This window comes from Aspergillus ochraceoroseus, assembly GCF_002846915.1.
Source record: "Aspergillus ochraceoroseus IBT 24754 chromosome Unknown P175scaffold_5, whole genome shotgun sequence".
Taxonomy (NCBI): Eukaryota; Fungi; Ascomycota; class Eurotiomycetes; order Eurotiales; family Aspergillaceae; genus Aspergillus; species Aspergillus ochraceoroseus.
This window is the reverse complement of record NW_024468480.1, coordinates 2,047,429-2,071,811: the sequence shown is the minus strand read 5'-3', so window position 1 is coordinate 2,071,811 and position 24,383 is coordinate 2,047,429. Positions and strand designations below refer to the sequence as shown.

General features: G+C 40.9%; 6 protein-coding genes across 6 annotated transcripts; all 6 read left to right on the top strand.

Moving 5' to 3' along the window:
• Positions 1–413: 413 nt before the first annotated feature.
• P175DRAFT_0533334 (uncharacterized protein) lies at positions 414–1,025 on the top strand (the record flags this gene model as incomplete). The annotated part of the gene is made up of 2 exons (XM_040900046.1): positions 414–577; positions 641–1,025. 2 exons carry the CDS (start codon positions 414–416, stop codon positions 1,023–1,025), a joined length of 549 nt encoding a protein of 182 aa, XP_040751728.1.
• Positions 1,026–1,802: 777 nt separating this feature from the next.
• Positions 1,803–3,588, top strand: P175DRAFT_0461069 (putative nuclear envelope protein Brr6). Its single transcript, XM_040894753.1, has 3 exons — positions 1,803–2,000; positions 2,066–2,967; positions 3,019–3,588. Exons 1-3 carry the CDS (start codon positions 1,886–1,888, stop codon positions 3,358–3,360), a joined length of 1,359 nt encoding a protein of 452 aa, XP_040751727.1. The 5' UTR covers positions 1,803–1,885; the 3' UTR covers positions 3,361–3,588.
• Positions 3,589–4,603: 1,015 nt separating this feature from the next.
• On the top strand, positions 4,604–6,195 carry P175DRAFT_0510247 (uncharacterized protein; the record flags this gene model as incomplete). The annotated part of the gene is made up of 4 exons (XM_040898499.1): positions 4,604–4,883; positions 4,954–5,171; positions 5,267–5,507; positions 5,567–6,195. 4 exons carry the CDS (start codon positions 4,604–4,606, stop codon positions 6,193–6,195), a joined length of 1,368 nt encoding a protein of 455 aa, XP_040751726.1.
• An 833-nt stretch (positions 6,196–7,028) lies between these two features.
• P175DRAFT_0438940 (cutinase family protein) lies at positions 7,029–7,824 on the top strand (the record flags this gene model as incomplete). Its single annotated transcript, XM_040893933.1, has 3 exons — positions 7,029–7,202; positions 7,257–7,471; positions 7,557–7,824. 3 exons carry the CDS (start codon positions 7,029–7,031, stop codon positions 7,822–7,824), a joined length of 657 nt encoding a protein of 218 aa, XP_040751725.1.
• A 1,460-nt stretch (positions 7,825–9,284) lies between these two features.
• P175DRAFT_0439429 (fungal specific transcription factor domain-containing protein) lies at positions 9,285–10,902 on the top strand (the record flags this gene model as incomplete). The annotated part of the gene is made up of 2 exons (XM_040893962.1): positions 9,285–9,719; positions 9,772–10,902. 2 exons carry the CDS (start codon positions 9,285–9,287, stop codon positions 10,900–10,902), a joined length of 1,566 nt encoding a protein of 521 aa, XP_040751724.1.
• Positions 10,903–14,818: 3,916 nt separating this feature from the next.
• P175DRAFT_0533328 (cell wall mannoprotein 1 family protein) lies at positions 14,819–15,661 on the top strand (the record flags this gene model as incomplete). Its single annotated transcript, XM_040900045.1, has 1 exon — positions 14,819–15,661. One exon carries the CDS (start codon positions 14,819–14,821, stop codon positions 15,659–15,661), a length of 843 nt encoding a protein of 280 aa, XP_040751723.1.
• Between the last annotated feature and the right edge of the window lie 8,722 nt (positions 15,662–24,383).

Below are 24,383 nucleotides of genomic sequence, written 5' to 3'. Positions count from 1 at the left end.
CTCCATCGTTCCCCCCTCCCAAACAATAAGTACCTTGTAGATAGAAACATCCTCCCCCCCCCCCGACTCGGGTCTTCTCTCTTTGTTGTCTCCTCTTTGACTGCATCAAAGACTCAAAGCCACCCCGGTGACTGTTTCATGGCCGATCCTTGGTGACTCACCCGAGCTATAGCCACCACCACCACCGAGATCCAGCCTTGTATCCGTGGTTCATTACTCATTCTTCATTATTCATCCCTATTCCTGCTTTGTTATATTACTTCTAAAACAAGAATCACCACCCACTTGTTACGTACCCTGACATACTCCCGGAGATTTATACATACCAGACGACGAACGACATCTCAACTCTACTGGCCCCATCTTCCCTTTTACTTTCGCCGGAACAGGGGGATACCTGTCTAAGCGCCATCATGGCTCAATCTACTCCTTCTCACGACTTGCGCCAGGCTGGTACTGCCGCGAAACGGACCTATAACCACAAGGCTAAATGGGCGCATGGAGGCCGCACTGCTCGAAGCAGCAATGACCCTCTTGCAGGCGCAGCCCCTATAACGCGCCCTGCAAAGCCTCTCTTGTATGTCTCGGCCCCTATCAAACAAAAGAAAAGAAGCTCCAGACCCTGACTAAACTCAAATAGCACTCACTCCGCGATCCGACACGAACGAACCCGGAGTACTAACCACCTCTCCTCCGCTGCCAAGTTCGACTTGCGAAAGGATGTCCGGGAGGCGCTCGACCTGGGCCCTTCCGATTCCTCTGGGGTAGAGGATTGTGACGACATCTCCGCCACCGTTCGCATTGTGGATGACTTCCAGGGGGAGGACTGTGCCGTTCATCTCTACGAGGCGTCGGGCCAGATGATCTTCAAGGATGTGGTCAACAAGGCCGTCGAGAAGTTCGAGACCAAGGAGACGGAGAAGCTGGTCAAGGAGTACGAGATCATCACTCATGAGAGCGAGATGGCTATGGGCTACCTTGCAGATGAGGATGATTTCGAACTGGTGGACCACATTCACCTGTGACTATTATGAACCCTGCTGTATTTATGCTTCCTGTTTGCCACCTTCTTCGCGCCTTGCGTTCGCGTTCCTGTATGATGATTGTTGGGACTGGAGTTGGGCTAGAAGTTTGATTTGATTCATTTGCCTTAGATAACTTTGGAGCTTACTGGGTTGGACATGTTTGCGCGTTCTTGTGATATGGATTGTCAGATTCTGGAATTCTTGCGGTCTGGGAAGTCGATTCGCGCGGGTGACAACGTATATATGCGATTCCTCTCTTGTTAGCGTTGATCGCGCAACTGGGATTTTGGATTTTGGATATTGTTATTATGCTATCAGAATGAACATTATACCATAACCACATATTTCCTCTGGCGGTTGTAGCTGGAGATAAAAGGAGAGCGGGGAAAGACGAGCGAATCTTAGTGTCGCTTCTACCGTTCAAGTACTTGATATTTTTGCACAAAGATAGAGTGTAAAGCAACCGCTTTAATCAATGCTAATTCCATTGAATTTTCTTATTATGATCCCGTCGATACTGAGGATTTCACCAGTCTACGTTGATGGCGACTCGCTGGGATAGAGAACCTTAGGAAAACACACACAAACTAATAGCCCTCATATAGATTAAATTCTTGGATGCAGTCATTTTCCATAGTAGATACGGAATCTGTTCTGGTTTATAAACCTGAATACCATCGCCGTTGCTACAGGAGCTGAGTCTGGATTGTTTACCAAAACAAAAAAGGAAACCGGCAAAAAAAAAAGTCATCCTGCCTTTCCCCGACGACCTCCGTTGTTCAACCTCCACCATTTTCTCGCTGGCAGCCTCCTTTCTCCATCCTTTCGCAGTAGTCTTCTGTTCTTCCATCTCCGGCACGATGGATAAACGAACTGCTGAGAGTCCTATGGACTTTGAGTGGCAAACCCGGGCGCCCGGAGATGTGACTTCGCCGTTCTACCAGCTCAGCATGCAGCACGACAACCAGAAGAAACGTACGTTACGATGATCAGTTCTTCGACGCCTTTGATCGTAGCGCGAGAATCTAATCGACGAATAGGACCCCGCAATGTTTTCGATTCACCCGAGAAGAAACCGATCCCAGCCCTACGAGAACCTAACTCCCAGCCCTTCCTCTTCTCGCAAACTCGATCTCAACCCGCTCCCGGAACCCCCAAGTCGGTATTCGCCCAGCCTGCGTTTATGACACCGAGAAAATTCGACCTCGACTTTTCATCAGGAGCAGAGAATATGTCGTCGCCCGAGAACGCAGATAATGATGATACCCCCGAACAACCTGCGAGGTCTGGCCACCGAAATTCGCTTTTTGGCATGTACGGACGCTTTGCGCCCAGTCCGGGGAGAGGCGAAATACCTCGTTTGAATCATTACTCCAACGCAGCGGCTCGACGGGTGCAGAAGAGGCGACGGAGGGACAAGGCGTTAGATCTACAATTACGAAGAGAGAGCGATGATGAAAGCGACCGGCCGAATAGCAGTGAGGGCAAGGGCGTCAATAAACAGAAAATGAGCCAGCCACAGGAAGTGGGCCAGCGGCCTTCGCGGATGTCTACCTTCTCGGAGCTTTTTACCTTGCTCGAGGCCCATCCCAACGTTCCTAGCATTTTGTCGTGGTGGGCGCAGCTGGTCGTGAATCTTTCGTTGTTTTCGCTTGCGGTTTACGTCGTTTTTGGATTCGTATCAGCCATCCGGGCGGAGTTTGATCAGGCCGCCGAGGAAGTTTCGGATTCGATTCTGGCGGAGATGGCAACCTGTGCGAAGAGTTATGTGGACAACAAATGCGGCGGCGGAGGGAGACTTCCTGCGTTGGAAACTGTATGCGAGAACTGGGAACGGTGCATGAATCGTGATCCGGCCAAAGTTGGACGCGCAAAGGTGTCTGCCCACACAATGGCCGTAATTATCAACAGCTTTATTGACCCGATCAGCTGGAAAGCCATCGTATGTCCAATGTCTGCCGCGCTTTTAACGTGCCTAGCTAATGGTTTGCAGATGTTCTTTCTTGCCACTATATCCACCGTCACCGTCGTCAGCAACTGGTCATTCCGTTCGTTTAGAAGTCGCTACACTCAGCACGAATATAGCCATCCGGTCCCTGCGTACACGCGACAGCCCTCTGGCCAACATCCCTCTCAGCTGCCCGAACCACAAACCTCTGGCTTTGGATATATGGGAGGACAAAATCAGGTGAACCCATCTACTTTTGATAAACCTGAGATGCCTCTGCTGCTGGAGCAACCACCGTTGGCGGATTTTGTTAGCGAACGAAGTCGCGAACGAGAACGCAACCCGCGAACTCCAAGTCCTGTCAAAAGAGGCAGAAAACTTTTGTGATTCCAACTGCAGTCTTATCCTGGCAGACCCTTAATTTCCTTCAAAGCATCAGCGGCTGGAACATGGCGTTATGATTATCTGCTCTTTTTCTCTCTCTTTTTTTTTTAAAAAAAAAAAACATTCGTCATTCATCTTGGTACAATAGACGCTTGTTTGCATTTTAGGCGGAGGGGATTAGTTCTAAATGATGGCCGATGGGCTTGGGGAATTTGGAAATTTCATGTAAATAATACTATTTATAATATTGAAAAGTATTCTCTATCAACCATGGGGTGACTGACATCTATGCAGTATCTTGCAAGGATTACTCTTGATAATTATTGATGATTTAGCATAGCCACGATATGAGACTGAGACCTGGAAATTGAGTGATGCCTTTTGTTTCTGCCTAGAGTAGTATGCTGGGCAAATATTGGTGATGTTCATTGATCGACCAGAGACTGTTACGGGATCATGTCTTCATATTCCAGTATAAGTCGATCTACACGTTCTCTGGATGGTGTCTCGAGATTCCCGAGCGAATTCTAGTCGGTATTAAACGGCCAAAAGATGCAGCACACTTTTGGTACTCCGTACACCGAGTGTATATATAGGTATATATGGGCGTGAAGTGAATCCCCTCCACCCATTAGTCGGAATATAAATAACCAGGACAAGTGAATCTCCAAACTGAATACATACCCTACCTTGCACTTGAGCATTCTAATGCCGAAAAAAAAAAAAAAACCCCCTTTTGACCCCTTCAATCTATGCAGAGTATACGGAGAAGCCAAGAACTGCCCTCACATTGCGCAGCGAATCGCGCCGTTCAATTGAAATCCCGGGGTCTCGATTGGTTGCAACCCAAGATATATATAATTGGGGTTTAGAACTCTTGGGGGTTTCTTGGACGGTGGGCTTCTATTTTACCTTGCTCGGGTTCAGAGTGAAACGGGACCAAGAACAAGGAGATAAGACGTCTCGTAGCACCGGCGGTGCCCGCCCTCTTGGTGGCAGGGCCGCTGTAGATAATGATCCCTTGGCTGGGAATATCGATAGTTGACGACCAAATAACAAAAAGATCCCCGGGGGGGGGCGGGTGAGCACTTGTATATAAAAGGCAGACCGTGCAGCCCTGAGCACAAGTCAAGTAAGTCATAGGGACTCGAAGACATCACCTGTTTTACTTACGATTCCTATTCATCATTCTTTTTTTGGTTGAAAAAAAAAAAAACAAACAAAGGTAAAAAGACAGACGATCACCATGAAGCTGTCAATTGTTTCTTTCCTTTCCTTAGTCTGCTTGACGGCGGCATCCCATGAAGGTGCAGAGACAATGGACCACCTGATGTCGTTGAAGATGCAGTCTCGTGCGCGTGCTCGAACGCAGGGTCTCTTTAATCTGAACCGCTACTCGAACAATGGCCGGACAGATTGTACTGGTGGTAAGGCGGGAGAGTACTCGTGCAATAATGTTGATATGCAGAGTTTTCTGAGCCACCAAGCCATGGGTAGTGTCACTCGTGAGGGAAATGATATCTGGGGTAAGTAGTTTTGTGTGCCTATGGACGAAGCTTTTTAGGTCAGAGGCTGAATAAAGAAACCCTCAATTAGGTTGGACAACTGCGAATAATCGGGAGTTTGGAATTGTCGGCCAGACGGATGGTGTCGCCTTCGTCGAGGTTCTCAAAGATGGCAGTCTGGTGTACATTGGACGGTTGCCGACACAGACGGTACCTAGTGTCTGGCGGGACATGAAGGTGATTGGGGATTATGTCTATATCGGCGCCGAGGCTGCAGGACACGGGCTTCAAATTTTTGATCTGAATAAGGTGAGGACTTCAACTGGAAATTAGAATGTCCTTTTGGTTTTTTTTTTTTTTTTTTGGAGAGGGGACACCAGCAATTAGGGCTAACGGTTGGGTAGTTGACCAACGCGTCTAGCTCGAATCCCACGGTTTTCTCGATCGAAAAAGACCTGACGGCCTGGTACAGTGAGTTCGGAAGCTCGCATAACATTGTCGCGCATGAGGAGACGAACATGATTTATGCGGTTGGCACCGCGAGAAACCTCACTTGCGCGGGAGGCCTGTGGATGGTGGATGTGTCTGACCCTGCTAAACCTACTTCGCCTGGCTGTGTCCGCGAGGACGGCTATGTTCATGACGGTGAGCCTCTCTCTTTAGGATTGAGCATAATTCCAAAGTTACCTAACACACCCCTTCAGCCCAGTGTGTTATCTACAAAGGCCCCCACAGCAAGTACATCGGACGAGAAATCTGCTTCAACTACAACGAAGATACCCTCACTATCGTCGACGTGACGGACAAGAAAGCCCCGATTCAGATTTCGAAAACCCCTTATGCCGGTGCCACTTACACCCATCAGGGCTGGCTCATCGACCCAGAGGATATGTCGTATCTCCTGCTGGACGATGAACTAGACGAAATGAATGCGGTGGGCGCCGCTGCCAACGGACACACAACCACCTATATCTTCGACGTGAGCGATCTCACTTCTCCCAACCACACCGGCATTTATCAGTCCCCCGTGCGCGCTATTGACCACAACCAGTACGTTGTGGATGGCCTATCGTACCAGGCTAACTACGGCAGTGGTCTCCGCATCGTAGATGTCAGCTCAGCTTTCAAGGACCCATCCGGGTCTAGTTTTCGCGAGGTTGGATTTTTTGACTGCTACCCGGAAGATGATGAGCAAGGAGGCCAGGTAGAATTTGCCGGAAGCTGGAGCGTTTACCCATACTTTTCCAGCGGCAATATCCTGCTGAACAGCATCGAGCGTGGTGTTTACTCTCTAAAGTATACCGGCCCAAGCGGAAAGCATCGCCGCGGCTGAAGTAGGCCATGTGGAGGGACACCTGACGCCGACTAGGATACCTGGAATTTCGGGATATGAGGATCCCTCGCCTTGCATCGTTCGGTATATGATCATCCGGGGTTGCGACTGGCATTGTTACTCCCGATATAGGAAAGGCCGAGGCTATTCCCAATCTCAGCAGCCAAGACGAGAACAAGTTAGACAAGAGGTGGAAAAATGTCCGTTGTTCTGCAGAATCTTGTTTCATAGGGCCCATATTAGTTTCCGATAAAGTGCCATTGCGTTTGCTTTTGTCTCCAGCACCGGCCGCGGATCCTTGCCCTCAATATCGGCATTTCCTAGCTTCGGCACTGTACTATCTATACATGTCTACTTGTTCCAAGCACAACAAACCATCCAATACCGAGAGACCCAATCACGAATCTATTTGTTCCCCATAATATTCATAATTCAGGGCCCAATGTACCTTTGGCCCCTGCATGAGGCTTAGCCAATTTCTTTTTCGTCTTCAGCCAACAGGAATATGGCATTCCCTGAGACATCCGGAGAGAGGTGTAAATTCTGCACTCTCCCAACTCACAAAATAGTCAAGGGGTTAGGGACGCATTGCGTTTTAGCCATCCTTGTACTTCCTAGGGTCGGTAGTCACCATCATCATTAGCCGTTGGGCATGGAAAAAGCACTTGAGAAGCAGACTAGGGGAGATGGAGAGGGTATAAATAGGGCCGTGAAGTCCAGGCAAGAATCGAGATATTCCCTCACTTCAGAACAACAGAAGGCAGAATAACCCAATTGCCTCACTTCATCTCCAGGAGACATTCCTACCAACTTTCTTTGCCCACTCTTTCAAAATGAATCTTCGTACTCTTCTCGTTGCTGGCCTGGCTGGCCTGGCTATTGCAAGCCCGGTGCCTGCAACCGATATCCAGCGCCGCCAGTCGACCAGTGCCAACGACCTGGAGAATGGGGTGTGTAAAGGCGTGACCTTTATTTTCGCCCGTGGTTCCACCGAGACGGGCAATCTGGTGCGTATTGTCCTCGTGCCCATCAATAAGTGGGAGAGAGCTAACCGGGATTAGGGTTACATTGTTGGCCCTGGAGTCTGCTCCAATCTGAAGGCTAAGCTCGGGGGCGACGTCGCCTGTCAGGGTGTTGGAGGTGCCTACACAGCTGGCCTGACTCCCAACTTCCTTCCCCAGAATACCGACCAAGCGTCGATCAATGCCGCAACTGACATGTTCAACATGGCCAACACCAAATGCCCGAATACCCAGATCGTGGCCGGTGGATACAGGTACGCGCTCTACCCGTCCTCTGCATATCGCTTGCTTGATTGCTTGCTTGCTTCTTCGTCTCGGAGGCTAACAGTCACAAAATAGTCAAGGATCTGCCGTCATGGATAACGCTATCCAGGCGCTCCCCGCGGATCTCAGGGCCAAGGTCAAGGGCGTTGCTCTTTTCGGCTTCACCCGGAATTTGCAGGATGGGGGCAAGATCCCCAACTACCCAGCAGGCCAGACTAAGGTCTACTGTGCCATAGGTGATCTGGTCTGCGATGGCACGCTTGTCATCACTGCCGCTCACTTGACTTATGGCCTTGATGCGGGCAATGCTGCATCCTTCCTCGCCTCCAAGGTTTCCACTTAAGGGAGCGTTCAGGGACGAATCCCATGCCTGGGGCCGACAAAGTGGAGCTGCTGGGGTCTCATTAAGCTATGGCTATGCTTCTGAGTCCCGAGTTTTATTTTTCAGGAGGAACCTGGAGTATGGTGGTGGCATGGATCACGAGCAGTGAGGTGGATTCGTAGTTTCGTTGCCCGGAGGTCGTCGCATCTTTATCTTGAGTATCTTGCTATGTAGAGTGTCAGATTTATGGGCCTTGGAGCATCCAAAAACAGGGGTCTCTCAGATCATATATGATTGATCATTTTCCGATTATCTGTTTCAGTATCAGCGGTCCGAGGATTCGTGAAGCGTGACCGGACAAGAGACCTGGGTCAAGTAGAAATCACTAAACGAATACGGATTTAAGCATATTCTCTTTGGCCAGCATTGATCACGCTGGTCTTCTAAATTTACCATTATTTTATACGACGTTGCCGCGGGACCTTCGGACCGAGTACCTCCATGATATGCAGTACAGTAGGGCAAGGGTGACCTGCGAGATTAGAGGGGACATCAAGACTGCGGTCCGATATTGTCGCTCCGATATCTTTGACCTGTTCCCATTCAAAAGAGTAGTACATAAGTGGCGCGCTCTGGCCAGCAGATTCCACTGCTAAAATCAAAGCTGTAGTAGTACATTGCGCGAATCCGTTCGAAATGGACGGTAACCTGATAAATTTCAAGCCACAGGCCACGGACCGGATCCGATGACAGGCAGATACATATCTCTTGTCTCCAGCCGGGGAAATGCGGGGCGCTGGTACTATCTCCATGCAATGGTTAATACTTAATAGATTGAATGCTGGACGGATCCGCTCTTAGACCGCTATTTCTCGAAATCTGGCGCTGTGAATGGCTATAGACGTTGTACAGGCACGCACTCTCTCCTGCTATTGGGTAGCTTGAATTCAAAGTCCGTATTCCGGCCTAGGGGGGGCCGCGGTCGAAGTCGGTCATCGGTAATGCAGCGAATTGTCTTTCTAACGCTGTCGTTTGTCGATGAAAAAAGCATCTGACGGCCAGGTTGCCTTGATCCCAGCCCAGCTCGGTTTCACATTCACGGAAGAATCGAATAGCACCCTACCCTGTGCAGTTGGCGAGATCAGCCTTAAGGGGTTATTAGACTGTGTGCACCATGTATCCACTCTCAGTTGGGTGTGGTTACTGTCTTTCGCGTCATATCTGCTGCGATTTACTGGAAGAAATACCTTGTTTGACATGTCGCGACTATCATATCAAATGTCCCCCAGAGCCTAGTGCGGAGGCCAATGGTGATGGGCTAGATGGCTCGCCTCGGGAGGACCTGATTCGTACGTAGAGAAAAGGTGAAACAACTATTCTATAGTTCAGGATGGCTAATAGTGCTAGATACCCCGGAATCTCACACCCCCGAGGCCTCCATTCAACTCGCAGGCGATGCAGCATCTCCTCCTATCCACTGGATGCAACCGCTCGATCATTATAAATCTGTGGCCCATGACCTGCTCGGTCATCCTGTCCCAGGTCTGCCGGACTTGACTCCCCAACCGACCTTTAATACACTCCTCCCCTCCTTTATCCAGAAGCTTCCACCAAATCTCCCCGACGAAGACCTCCAGTTCCTGGCAACAAAGGGCGCCTTTTCACTGCCAGACGAAACCCTGCGGAACGAACTCCTCAAGACATTCGCCCTACATGTACATCCCTATCTACCTGTCCTCGACCTTTCGATACTCCTGGAAGCTATCGCCAACAATAATGGGGAATCCCGCATTAGTCTCCTATTATTCCATGCTGTCATGTTCTCAAGTACCGCCTCCATAGACCCCAAACACATCCATCGCGCTGGATACACGTCCCGAAAAGCCGCACGCCAGGAATTTTTCCGAAAAGCGAGGGTGAGTATATCCCTACTGCTGGCTAGGTCTTTTCTCTCACACACGTACGCAGGTGCTATACGACTTTGATGTGGAGCGAGACCGGGTCATTCTGATCCAATCCGTTCTGTTAATGACATACTGGCACGAGACACCAGAGGACCCCAAAGATTTCAGATACTGGCTAGAGATAGCCCTTTCCCTTGCGGGATCAATCGCTTTCTATGACCGATCCGAATGGGCGTCAGAAACCGCATCCAAGGGTCTCTGGAAGCGCATCTGGTGGTGCATGTATACCCTTGATCGCCTAGTCGCCCTCAACCTCCGACGGGCGGTAGTGATCAAGGACGAAGACTTCACCGTGCCGCCACCCTCAATGGCCGATTTCAATATTCAGCGACATCCGCCACATGTGCTGAGAATGCTAGGAAACTGCGAGGTGCTTCGAGGGGTAGGTAAACAACAGCAACTCGCGCAAATGTTTATTGAGAAATGCAAGCTTTGCACCACCATCAGCGGCCTTATTTCCCCCATCTCAAACGCATCCGGTTGCTCACCGTCGGTGTTCACATACTATATCCAGGCCCTCGAGAACTGGCAAGCCAACCTGCCCTCAGATATTCAGTACCAGGCCCCGGAATCGCCCGTTCTGTCCGAGGGCGACCGGTCCCTCTTCGCATATCGTGCGTGGTTAGAAATGATTTTTCTGGCAGCATCGGGCGCCCTTCACCGGCAGCGGCTGGGAACCCAAGAATACCACCCCTGGCATGAACAGGCAAGTCCGCCAGAACGCGGCATTCAAAAGATAACCCAGTCTATGGCAGTTGTCGCGGAGGGGTTGCATGAGCTGGATCTTGTGCATTGCCTTCCGACCACGACGGTGGGGCTCCTCATGCCCGTACTTGCAACGCATATCATGAACATCCGGTCAGACAGCCCCGATCTGTGGGGGAACGCCTTTCGATCGTTCTACCAGTGTATGAAGGTTTTGGAGAAGCTGGGCGAGGTCTACATGCTAGCCGAGTCGATGGCGAGCTTTTTCCAGTCTGCCATCTGTGGTGACAAAGACGGAGAGATAAATGCTGCTGGCAGTAGCACCGGTACGCCAGGGCTGCTGCCCACGGCCTTTTTGGAGAAGGTTCTCACAGCGTCGGAGCTGAAGACCTTTTACGCATATCGTGAGCTAGAACGGGCAAGCAGTTAAGTTGGTATTCTTCTTGGCCATCCACAAGTCTGTATGGCCCGATAACATTGTAGGAATGAAATGAGTAAATGAATTGTCAACCAATGTCCAGACCGTCAAATCTGAGTCAACTTCCCCCTGTTCATACTATGTAGTCTCCCAAAGTAAAGCCCCTCGTCGATAGTGGATAGTGGCACTATTCAGAGACTGATAGGTTGTTCATAACGGCATCGCAAGGACGTTCGTGATTGCCGGTACTTTGTACGCAGGAACCCTCGATATTTCTGACTGGAATCCTCTAATTGGAATCATGGCCAGAGAGTCAAGTAGAGCCACCAGGCAGGTATTTAGGCGTATCCTCGTCTTCTACATTGAGGCAGTAGTCGTATTCTCTACGCGCTAATATACAGAGCTGAAGAAACCCAGGAACCATGTTCTTGATTGGCATCTTGACGCCATACGCCGAGAAGAAAGCGACTGCTCAATTCCGATCCAGACGGAGCCAACTCACCCTTGACTATCGCTTTCAGGCGCCGGGATCATGCCCGCTGCTCTTCATAAAGAAACCAACTTGTAAACTTGTATTTGTTGTACATCTGGACGCGGAAACACATGAGGAATGATAGGGTTTGGCGCTTTGAGGCGTCATCGTTTCTGGATCTTCAAAGGAGTGGGTGTCGCTCGTGTCGGCAGCATATCAATCGTACGAAGGACCTGCTGTATGTACGCCCGCGTTTGTCATTCGTTCTATTCAATCTCGTATTAAGCCGTGGCGGATGCCATTGATGGAGCACTTAGCCTGCTCATCTGGAAAATGGGATTGGATTCTTGATGGTAGTTAATCGTTGACTGATGCGATGACGTAGAACATGTACTGTACATATATAATATTGGCCGTTGATGTGTATCCCAGAGCTGTAAGGGGAACAGAGCTAAGAGTGTTACCTGGTAATAGTTAATTAACTAGCTATGTCTGAACACTTGTAAGCAATTCCTATGATGGCTAGGCTCATTAGTTGAAAGTACCATTTCAATCACTCCCAGAGAGTAAGCAGGGGGGTTGTTGAAAAAGTACTCTGCATCTTCAACAACATGATGCTCATTGAGGCCGGTAATGGGAAAGTGAGAAATGTTGAAAGCATAACATTTTCCGAGACCCTGGGGGCATGGAATACCTCTGGACACGGTGAAAATGGGTGCAGCTCTTGATAAGACTGAGTAAGGATCGAGAACGAACTGGTGTCTTCAAGTTCAGACGCATAAGCGCCTACCAGGGTACGGCGCAGACAATGTACTTCCTACCTAGTCTTGAATGCGAGGTGCTTGCGCATCATTAAGATTTGGATGACGAGTCCCCTGTCAAGGGTCGTCATCCTACCTACATAGGAATCATTTTCTCGCGATGATCACCTTGATGTCGCGATGGAAGTCGCAGTCGTTCGTGGAGAGGCGTTAGCCCTTTGCCCTAAAGCAGCTACCCCTGAGGCCAATCTCGCGACAGATACCCAAAAGGGCTCTTAAGCTTGAAACACTACCAATGGCAGATAGTCTAGACCAATATCTCGCACTTTGTACACTCTGTAGTTAGCTGTTGGAGGGGTGATAAAACATGCAGGAATAACTCATGATTGATTGACCCCAAAGGCCGATTAACACTATAAACACTACGTCAGGAGGAACAAGGATGTCAGGAAGGAAATGATGCCATCTCGAATATTAAAGGAGCCCTTGATGATGCCATATCATGTGAAAGTAATCTGGGAATCTGATATCTTTGAAATGTGAATTCAATCGGCCTTTCCAGGCCCCGGCCGGTTATATCTACTTGGCATCTTTATTGAAGATCGAAGGAGATGAGTACGCCTGAGTTTCAGCTTGAGTGGCCTCAGAAATTCTCTGCTATTGAATTCACAGAAAAATGCCATTGCTACACAATGGGGGTACACAGAACAAAAGCCAGAGGGTCATGAGCAGCGAGTGGGTTCTCCGTAAACAATAACTTGTGCATATAACGCATCTTAATTGGACTAATAAACCCCGCTATTAGCCCTGAACGAGTGGGATTAATTGGATGTACGAGGAGCTATTCATTAACGTTTCCCTTCAGCCCCCGGTCTCCATTCCCACACCCCCAGACTCACCCTTTTTGCCAATAAAAAATTGCCCCTGATCCGGAAAGGCTGCGCTAGACGTGGCCGGAGTTCACATTACTACTACTCTGTATGCCGTCCAGGCCCCTCAAGTGGGACATCCGAGCATCAATTTCCTGTCAGGTACAGATCGGCACCCGCCGTCTTCTGAGGCTTTTCACACCAGGCAAAGATCGTTGGCTGGCAGCTGGCTAATAATGCGCCCTTGGTATACTTCGTATTTAGAATAAATTCCTGACACGAAATGAGTGATTTCCCGCGTGGTTTTGGAGATGGTGCGGAAGAGCCCGCGAGATTGTCGAGGGACGGAGATTAGTCTTCTCTTACCAACAATAATGTGCAAGCAAACTAAAAAACGCTCGGACGGCTTCGTATCTTGGCTACGGAGTACAGCGAGCTAATTCGGCTTCTTTGCTGGTGAGACTCGTGCGTGAGAACCTTGGAAGAGCAACCTTGACTCTCACCATGTGGGCTCCAGCACGGATTAGTAGTTCTGTAGGCTAAGCAGGGCAGATGTTCTTTGCCAAGGACCAGAGAGGGCAAAGACGGATCAGATCGTGTCTATAAAACTCACCCGGAGGTGAGTCCATCCAGGAGACAAGTGAAGGCTGAATGTCAGGCGCATTTCCCAGTTTGGAACTTTCCTTCCGAGGTGGTAGCACGAAGGTCCAAGCACAAACCAAAGGATTGCTTATAAAATCAAAAAAAAAAAAAAGAAAAATTGAGGCGGCAGCAGCCAGGAGCAAGCGTACTTTTGCCCCCGTGGTCGACGGCGACGACTAGCTCAACCCTTGTATGATTCGCGGTGGTGGACTGGGGTCCAGATGAGCCTGGTACAGCACTATTTCCCCTTGGCTGCGGGGTATCCAAGGTCTCTCTCCATTCGCAACCTTCCAAATGCCGTGTCTTCTCCAGTTGTCTCACTCCGGCTTCCCTGTGGTGGAGCCCAACGACAACTTACAGAGTACTATGTAGAAACGACTTCCTTCACCCCCAGCCAAGAAAGAACAAATGAGAATCCGGGGGCGGCCCGGGAAAAGCAGGATGATGTTACATTGATTGGCCTGCCTGCAATTTGATTGCACCGTCAAATATCTTTCGAGGCTGGTCCTTCTTGCTTCTGATGATGGTGACTGTGGTGTTGTCACTGGCTTAACCCCAGCCAATGAATACTTCCTGTTTATAAATTAGGGCTAGTTTGTCTTGGCTCTTGAGCGAGTACGTATTCCCTCTACGCAGATCGCGGACGCGTAGCTTGGACAAATGCTGGGATGAACATACGGAGTACGAGAGAAACATGCATTTCTCCAATGTCGAGGGTGCAATTTGGACCAACGCACAGATCATTGGACGCAAGGCATACTATGTAGTACCTTGATAGAATATGAATGGGATGACAAGCATCGTGACAGTGAATCATCCCTCCCCTAGGCTAGGATCCTAGTCCCGTCTATAGCGGAGCATCAAAGATTCCAACAACACACTAACGCTTGATCAGGGCCGATACCAAATACATGAGATGCTAATAATAACATAAGCCAGCTTTTGCTTCCCCTGATTTGAGCTCGCCTCGGCCCCAGTTAGTGCATGTGAGCTATTTTCCAGGGCTGCCTTTGTGGTTATATAGTCGGGGTATCTCCAGGTTATTCCTCTTCTTCATCTCTCAGTCAGTACAGCTGGTCCTTTCGTTAACAAGCTTCGGTCCCGGACACTCGTTTACAAACCCCCTTTATATACAGCCACACATTTAATATATAATAATCAACAACCATCGATCCACCGGCACCATGAAGTTCACTGCTTTGTTCGCTCTCGGCCTCGCCTCCGCTGCCCTGGCCACCCCTACCAAGGTTGCTCGCGAGCCCTCTCTCATTGAGCGTGACAGCTCGCCCACCAGCGTGCTTGCTGCCATCAGTGCCAAGGTCTCTGATCTCGCCTCCGCTGTTTCCGCCTATAGCGGTGGTGACCCCTCTGCCGTTCAGTCCGCCTCTGATGCTGTTATCACCGTCACCAACTCTGGTGTCGCCACCATCAAGAGCGGTGCTGACCTTACCAACGCTGATGCCCTGGCCCTGACCAGCCCCGTCCAGGACCTGACCACTCAGATCAAGGGTGTCGTCTCTGACCTCATCGACAAGAAGTCCAAGTTTGAGGCTGCCTGCGCCGCCGGCCAGGTCCTCACTTCCCTCAACGACCAGTACACTGCTGCCTCTAATCTCGCCAAGGTCCTGTCCGCTAAGGTCCCCTCTGCTCTCTCCAGCATTGCTGAGGAACTCTCCTCTGGCATCACCGCTGGTATCCAGAAGGGTATTGATGCCTACAAGGGTGCTTCTGACTCTGGCTGCTCCACCTCCACCTCCACAGCCTCTGCCTCTGGAACCGCTACCACTGAAAGCGAGACCGCCACGAGCACTACCGGAAGTGCTACCACTACCGCTACCACCAGCTCTTCTCCTGTTATCCCCACCGGCAGCTCTAGCGCCTCTGGCTCTTCCAACCCTACTAGCACCCCCACTGGCAGCTCTACCTCTTCTGCAGCTTCTTCCTCCTTCACTGGCGCTGCCAACAAGGAGCGTTTCAGCTATGCTGCCGGTGCTCTTGCTGCCGTTGTTGTTGCCGTTGCCATCTAAGTGGCTGAGTCTTATGTCTCGATGGAATCGAACGCCATTCGACGAAGTAGCCATCCCTGGCCACCGTTGATGATGGTGATGAGCACAGTCGCCACAATTGCTTGAATCTGGGGTCAGAAAGTTCGAACAAATAGTCAATAGGGGGGGGGGGGGGGGGGCTCGCTCTGTACATTTCTGTTCCATCTCGGTCAAATCCTGTTAACTCATGCTAAGGCCTGCATTTACTGGTTTTCTTCATTTTTTTTTTTTTTCTTTTTCATGTGTGGATAATATCCCTCCTCGTAATACAGTATAGCAAATGCCTCTATTTATATCGAGGGTAATGAATGATGGGTTATTATCGATTGCTTTTTCTTTTCCCAGTATATTTTCCTCTCGCGACCTACTTTGCTTTTCCAACATAAATAATCTAATCACTACGCAACTGAAATTAATCTCACCATTTCACCTTTACAACACTCAGCAACCCAGGGGTACCTTTGAATAAGGGCCCAAATTACTATAAAACCAACTAATATATATATTTCTAACCTACTATTACATATTCTACCCCTCCCCCCCTCCTCCAACCATATTTTAATACATGGCAAGCTAAGATAGAGGTACTGACCCCCAACTACTTATTTAGAGGTATTAATATAACTAATTTTATATAACTATAAGAACCTCTATCCCCCTTAAACTTATATATTACTAAAAGATATAAAGAAAAAAATATCTTATTAAATTATATATCTCTCCTAGTCTATAAAGGTACCAGCACCTTAACTACTAATTTAGGCTCTACCGCGAGAATTCTTTAGGGTTATCTTAATAAAGAGGAATACTAGGTAAAGACATATTATAAGATACTAGTTAAGCTAGCTATTATAATAGACAAGCTAGTTAATACCTAAAAGAGTTAGGATAAGAGGGCCTATATAATAATAATTTATAATAAATTTATCTAGTTTATTATTATTAAAGAATATACTACTATAAATAACTATATACTTATATATATATATAGTTAGCCTATAATAATAATATTAGTAATCTTAGACAAGACCTCTAGTAAGTCTATAGCCTAGGGGACCATATAGATCCCAAAAAATTCAGGGGGAGGACCTATACTAGCTAGAATATATAATACTAGGTAGCCTATACCTAATTTAAGTAGGACTAGCCCTACTACTATAATAAGATTAGCCTGGAATAAGTTAACTATATTAATAAATATTAGGAATAACTATAAGATCTTAATTACCCTACTAGGGAGGCTCCTTCTTATATATTTTAAAACCTATATAATATACTAAGCTCTAGTAAAGTATATTCTAGGACTTATAACTATTAATATAATATTTAAGATTAATCTAACTAGGACTAGATAAATAATTATCTTAAGTAATCTTATTACCTGGGACCTTCTAGTAATAAAGAAGGTAATAAATATTATAAAGAAAGTACTAGATATAATTAATATCTATATTTTATAAAAGTAATATAATTATATAATGCCTGGGGTATTTAGTATAATAGTATTCTATAATAGTATATATCTAGAGATAGGTATACTAATAGTAGATAAGATATTAGTATAAATAGATATAAAGCTAGTTAACTACTACCTGTTAAGATATAAGCTAAATATATAGATAAGGTATATAATTTAGATAATCTCCTTTTTAATACCTGCTAAGAACTTTACCCTATTTAATAATAACTAGTAATCTTAATTTATTAAGAAGCAGGCCCCTATAAAGTAATATAACTTAAGATATTAAGAATACTATTACTTTCTAAGATATATAAGATAGCCTTATTATATCTAGTATAGTATACTAACTAAGGACCATGCCAGGCCTATAGGACTAAATTATAGTAACCCTCTCTACTATATTAACTACTTTAGATTATTTAAGGCAGGATATAAGAGCTACCCTATAATCCTATATAAGGTTAATAATTCTCTTATTAAACTATTTAAATAGGACCTAATATATATTAGATACTATAAGATATGCACCTTCTAGAATACCTATAACTAGATAGTAATAATAGTATAGCTATATATAAAGATAAGTAAGGCCTAATCTCTAAATTTTTATAAGTATGTAGTAGAAGCGCCCCTATAATTAGATATAAATATAGAAGGCTTTTAAATTATAGGATAGTACTTAGCCTAGGCTATTATATATATAGATAATATAAATTTAAAAGAGCTCTTTATCTAGAGCCTCTATATCTTTCTAAGCCTTAAGTAAATAGTAAGTGTGTGGATTCTAGGGACAGAGACTAATATTAATAAATTATTTAATATCTAATATTAGGGAGACCTAGGATAAGATATAGTAGGAACTATATAAAATAGACCTAGTATTAGTAGAATTTCTTAATCTACTAGACTAATATTAGTAGATTAATATTAAATTATATTATAATCTTATAGCTAGCTTATAAGTAGGGCTATACTATAATCTATATATAAGAACTATAGACAGGCCTAGGAACCAAGATATAGAATTATCTAATATTTAATTATTACTTCTTAGTTAATAGCTAGAGGGACCTAGAAAGATAGATAAAGGAATAATCTAGGATACTTATATATATATATTAGGACCCAGGCCTGAGAGTAGAATAATATAAACTAATTAAGAGCTAGAACTTGCTCTAAATAATAGTAAATAATATCTAGGTACTAAATATATATTAAGAACCTACTATATATAAGGTAGTAGACTATATAGTAATATTAATTCTTATTCCTAACTATATTATAAGGAGTAACTTTAATATTATATATAATATCTTTAAACTAGAAGTATAGAATCTCTATAAGGGAGGGGAGCTTATATAATAAATAGTTAATAATAAAATAGGATATATAGAGAAGTTAGGAGTAGCTACTTATATAATAGGATATATTCTAGACCTAACCTTCTCTAATATAGCCTTTACATGCATGGAGGTCTACCTAGACCTATATTATAGCTTAGACTATTAGATATAGATTACTATAATTCTAGGGTACAAGCCTATATCCCTAGAAAGGTAATAACTCTAGATCCTAGATAGGGACCTAAAATAACTAGCAGGACTAGTATAAAATAGGATAACAGGTCTCCTAAATCTAGAAAGCCTACTAGACAGACTAGTATTAGACTAGTATATAAGGGACCTAGGGGAGATACTCTAGGAAGTTATTAAGATAGTTAGGAAACTCTTTAACCTAGACTAGAAGGCCACCCCCTAGTAAATAGTAGAGTGTGTAGACTCCTATAGCAGGTAGCTAGTAGAGTTAAGCCTAGAAGGGAGGAAATACTTCTAGAATATAATTTAGAAAGCTAAATATTAATATTAGGCAGGTATTATTAATAGGGTTAGTAGTAATAAGAAATTCTATTAGATTATAGCCTAGTATAAATTAGAACCTAGGATAAAGATACTACTCCTCTAGATAAATAGCTATATAATTAAGAATACCTAGGAGAAGACTAAAATCCTCTAGTAGGCTATTTTTAGATAATTTAACTTAATAGATAATCTAGAGTTTAACTTTATAGTAGAAACTTACTAGACTAGAAATAAGTACCTCTCTTAGAAAGAGAGAATATTAGAGAAGGAGATTAAAAAAAATATAATTAGGGTAAGTAGTATCTTTTCTAGAAAAAATATAGTTATAATATAAATTTTAAAAGCCTGCTAAAAATTTATAGATAAGATAATATATAAATTATATAATAAGTATTTATAGCTAAACTACTTTCCTATATTATAAAAGATTATAGAGGTAATTATACTTTTTAAAATAAGTAAATAAGATAGAATATTTCTTAAATCTTAGAGATTAATTATCTTACTATTAATAATTAGTAAAGGCTTAGAAAGGATAATAGCCTAGAAAATTATATATATAGTACTTATATATAGGGTCCTAAGCCTATAATAATATAGTATACTTTCCTAATACTTTACTATAGACCTAGTTATAGTCTATATATATAATATAAAAATAGCCCTTACTTAGAATAAGAAAGTAACTATAGTTATAATAAATATATTAAAGGCCTTTAATACTCTCCTATAGTATAGATTACTAAGATAAATAATAAAGTAGGGGTAACTCTAGGCCCTAGTTACCCTTATTAATAGCTTCCTAACTAGTAGGCTTACTAGGATCTAACTAGAGGTAATATTAATAGGAGTAAATCTAGTATTTTATAAGATATTATAGGGCTTACCTTTATCTTTAGTTCTCTTTCTATTTTATATAATAAAACTACTCCTACAAGATATAACCCTCTATTTTAAATATACTAATAATCTCTACCTAAGTTATGCTACTTAGATACTAGAGGATAACTATAGGCACCTAAAGGTAGATATTTAGGGAGTACTAGCCTAGAGTAACTAGAATAAGGTAGCTTTTATACTAGAAAAGCTAGAGATAATCTATATTATAAGGAAATAATATAGGGAGGTGTCACGGCGCGAAGCTGTAGTACCTATCTAGTTAGATTCTGCCTTGACTGTCTGCCCTTATTCCTGTATTTAAGCCATATTGTTCTTAATCCTGTTATAGTTCTTCAAGCTATGTCCTGTCTATTACCTGATACCTACTGTTCTGCTGTTCTATCTAGTTAGTTCCTAGTTAATAAATATCTGAATCTAACTCTACCCCCTGATATTATGTAGCTTCTCTCTACTGGGAGTTAATTACTATTATCATGCCTACCTTACTACCTATACTATCTAAAGGTATGGAAACCCTCCTGTATAATACCCCTAATAAATTAAAATAATATATTACTAAGATATACTAGTTCTTTATTACTATTATAGAAGAACTTTATAAACTATTTATCTTATATTCTACTATTACTAATCTTCTTAATTATATTTAATAGAAAAATAGTATAATCAAGTACTAGAAGATATAAGCTAAAAAAACTTAATAAGAGCTATTTAAAGTACTTACTTAGAATAGCATGCTTTTTTAATTACTATCTCCTTTTAAAAGAGATATTAATATTATTACCCCCTCTATTACTACTATTATTCTTACTATATCTATTTCTACTACCTAAATTTCTAAATAACTTCCTAACCCTGATAAGTTTAATAGCTAATAAAGTAATTTAAGATACTTTATTTTTTAAATCTACTAGAAAATAACTATAAATCTTGACTATTTTTTAATCCTAAATAATAGAATAATTTATATAACTAGTTATCTTAAAGGAACCCTATATACCTAAATCTTACTATATATTTAAAATAAAATCTATAAATTAAGTAATTATATTAAGATTTTAGAAATTTTAGAGAAAGCTTTTAAAAATCTAAATCTAGAAGTTAATACTTATACTAATCTATTCTATCTTTAATAAACTTATTATAAATTTAGTATTTTTTTTACTAAATTTTAATACCTTATATTAAAAGAAAATATAAATAAAAATATCTTATCTATAATTCTAAAATAGGCTATTAACTAAAAATTTTAAGAGATATTAATATACTTTAAGGTCCTATTATAATATTATAATTTTATTAATTACTTATAAAATCTAGAAAATTACTATTATTATTATATAAGTACTACTCTACCCCTATCTATAAAGAATTTCTAGCCTTCCTAACCTATTTTAAAGCTAACTCCTGCTGCCTAAATTCCTGTAGTCCCTATTAATTCTATTATTGCTGCTACTCCTACTAAAGACCTAATAGACCTGTTTACTACTTATTGTCTTGATTATTAAACTTAATACCTATGTTATTACTATAGTAGTACTAATTATCTAGTAAGTAACTACTTGTATCCTAACTAAAGACTAATTAGCTATATTTTTATATCTACTACTAAACTAGACCTATATCCTTTATTAACTAGAACCCTGCCTGCTAAATACCCTATATCTCCTAAATTAGAAAATAGAGTATCCCTAACCTAAGCTATAATTAGGAATACCCCTAGTACTCTCTCTACCTATTAAAGGCTGTAATAGCTAGAATAATAGTAAAGGAGGAAAGTTACTAATCTAAACTAATAATTTTACTTATTAATCTAGAAATCTTTAATAAGACTTTACTAATCTTTATTATAATTAACTCTAGAGTTAAGGGTAAATATTTTATAAACTATAATTAGATTATAGATAATTAATTAGAAATACTATTATTAAGGAATTTTATCTTACTAAAGAGATTTAATAGTATTTTAGTAGAGTCTAGTAATATTACTTATTTTATTTATTTAATCTAAAGAATCTATAATTATATTAAAAAGGATATTACTTTTCTTATAACTTAATTTATATACTTTCTTATTATTCTTAGCTTGCCTTAATTAAAGATTTATAATTCTTAAATTAGATTTATTAATTATACTATTTTATTTAAAAGCTCCTATTATAGAAAGTACTATAATATACCTCTAAAGCTTATAAAGATTTTAATATTATATAATATATTACTAAAAGCTTCTTCCTAATATCTTAACCCTTATCCTGAATCTCTAAAGAACTAAGATATTATTAGAGTCTTAATTACTGCCTATGCTATATATACCTACTATAGATACTAGATATTTATTATTACTATTACTAATATTAAAGCTACTCTAAACCCTATTACTATTATTAAATCTAAGCTATAAGAGTAACTACCTCCTAAATTTATTAAATTTTATAATATATTCTTATTAAAGGAGGCTAAGTACCTGCTACCCTACTAATTTAATAATTATAAGATTAAATTATTACCTAGAAAAATCCTACTTTTTAGGAGCCTGTATAGCATGTCCTAAGATAAATTAAAAGTTTTAAAAGAATAGATTAAAGAAAATCTAAAAAAAGATTTTATTTACTCTAATTTCTTTCTTATTATATTTCTTATTCTATTTATAAAGAAATCTAGAGGAGACTTATAATTTTATATAGATTATTAAGCTCTGAATATAATTATTATAAAAGATTATTATTTATTACTATTAATAAAAGAGATATTAAATAATCTAAAAGGAATAAAATATTTCTTAAAAATTAATATTATTTTTACTTTTAATAATCTATAAATTAAGAAAGGATAAGAATATTTTATTATTTTTTAAACTTAGTTAGGCTTATTTAAATCCTTAGTAATATTATTTAGGCTTACTAGAGCCCTAGTATTATTCTAGAGATTTATTAATAAAGCCCTATATAATTATCTAGATATCTTTTATATTATATATTTAAATAATATTCTAATTTATAGTTAAACTTATATTAAATATATTTATTATATCTAATAAGTATTAAAATACCTATAAGTAGTAGGACTTTATACTAAATTTAGTAAATATAAATTCTTTATATGCGAGATAAAGTTCCTAGAACTAATTATAAGTAAAGATAGCTTCTAAATAGATTTTAATAAAGTAAAAATAATTATTAAGTAGGAAATACTAACCTATCTAACTAATATTCAAGCCTTTATTAGTTTTAGGAACTTTTACTACTAATTTATCTATAATTTTTTAAAAATTATTAGACTATTAGTTAATCTAATTAAAAAAGATATTAACTTTAACTAGATACCTGCCTATTAAGAAGTATTTAAATAATTAAAAGCTACTTTTATAAATATCCTAATATTAAAATTTTTTAACTAGTTAAAAAATATAATTCTAGAAATTAATATCTCTAATTATATATCTACTAGAGTATTATTATAATATAATAATAAAGATATATTATATTCTATTATATTTTTCTTTAAGAAATATTCTATAATAGAATATAATTATAAGATTTATAATAAAGAATTATTAGTTATTATTTATTATTTTAAAGAATAATATCTTAAATTAGAAAAGATTTTATTATCTATAAAAGTTATTATAGATTACTAGAATCTAGAATATTTTATATTAATTAAGCTATTAAATTATTAATAAGCTTACTAGTTTAAATTTCTATTAAGATTTAACTTCTAAATATATTATTATCCTAGGAAGTTAGGTACTAAGCCTGATATACTAATTAGAAGGTTAGAGGATCTATTTAAGGAGGGGGATAAATAATTTCTTTACTAGAGCTAGACTATTCTAAAATCTAAAAATCTGCTACCTGAGACTATTACTAATCTAAGATTAAATATTAATAGCTAATATTAAGTATACTTTACTAAATAACCTATTACTAATAAATTAATCTTTTTATTATTAATATTATAACTACTATTTAATAGAGCTTATCTATAAGATAAGAAGCTCTAGTCTATTCTAAATATCCTAAAGGATAGTCTACTAAAATACCCTAATATTATACTAGCTAACTATAGATATACTAGTCTATACCTAAGATACTAAGATTAATTTTATATATTTAATTATAATAAGATAAAAGCTAAAATATTAAGACTTTATTATAAAAATCCTATTACTAGATATTCTAGAAGAATTAAGATATATAAATTAATATTATATAAATATTTCTAGCCCGGGATTTATAAGTATATTAATTAATAAATCTAGAATTATTATTTTTATTACTAAATTATCCCTTTTTAAGAAGTAAAGTAAGAAATATTAAGGCTTTTATTAATTTCTAAACATGCCTAGTAAGATATAAGTATAGACTTTATTATATATTTACTACTAAATAATAGCTATAATACTATCCTAGTTATAATTAACTATCTAATAAAGATAAAGTACTTCCTCTCCTATACTAGGATAATTAATATTAAAGAA

Coding starts and splice junctions, on each gene's coding strand:
- P175DRAFT_0461069 (XM_040894753.1), top strand. CDS start 1,886: ATGGATAAACGAACTGCTGAGAGTCCTATGGACTTTGAGTGGCAAACC. Junction 2,001..2,065: donor GCACGACAACCAGAAGAAAC/GTACGTTACGAT, acceptor ATCGACGAATAG/GACCCCGCAATGTTTTCGAT. Junction 2,968..3,018: donor CGATCAGCTGGAAAGCCATC/GTATGTCCAATG, acceptor AATGGTTTGCAG/ATGTTCTTTCTTGCCACTAT.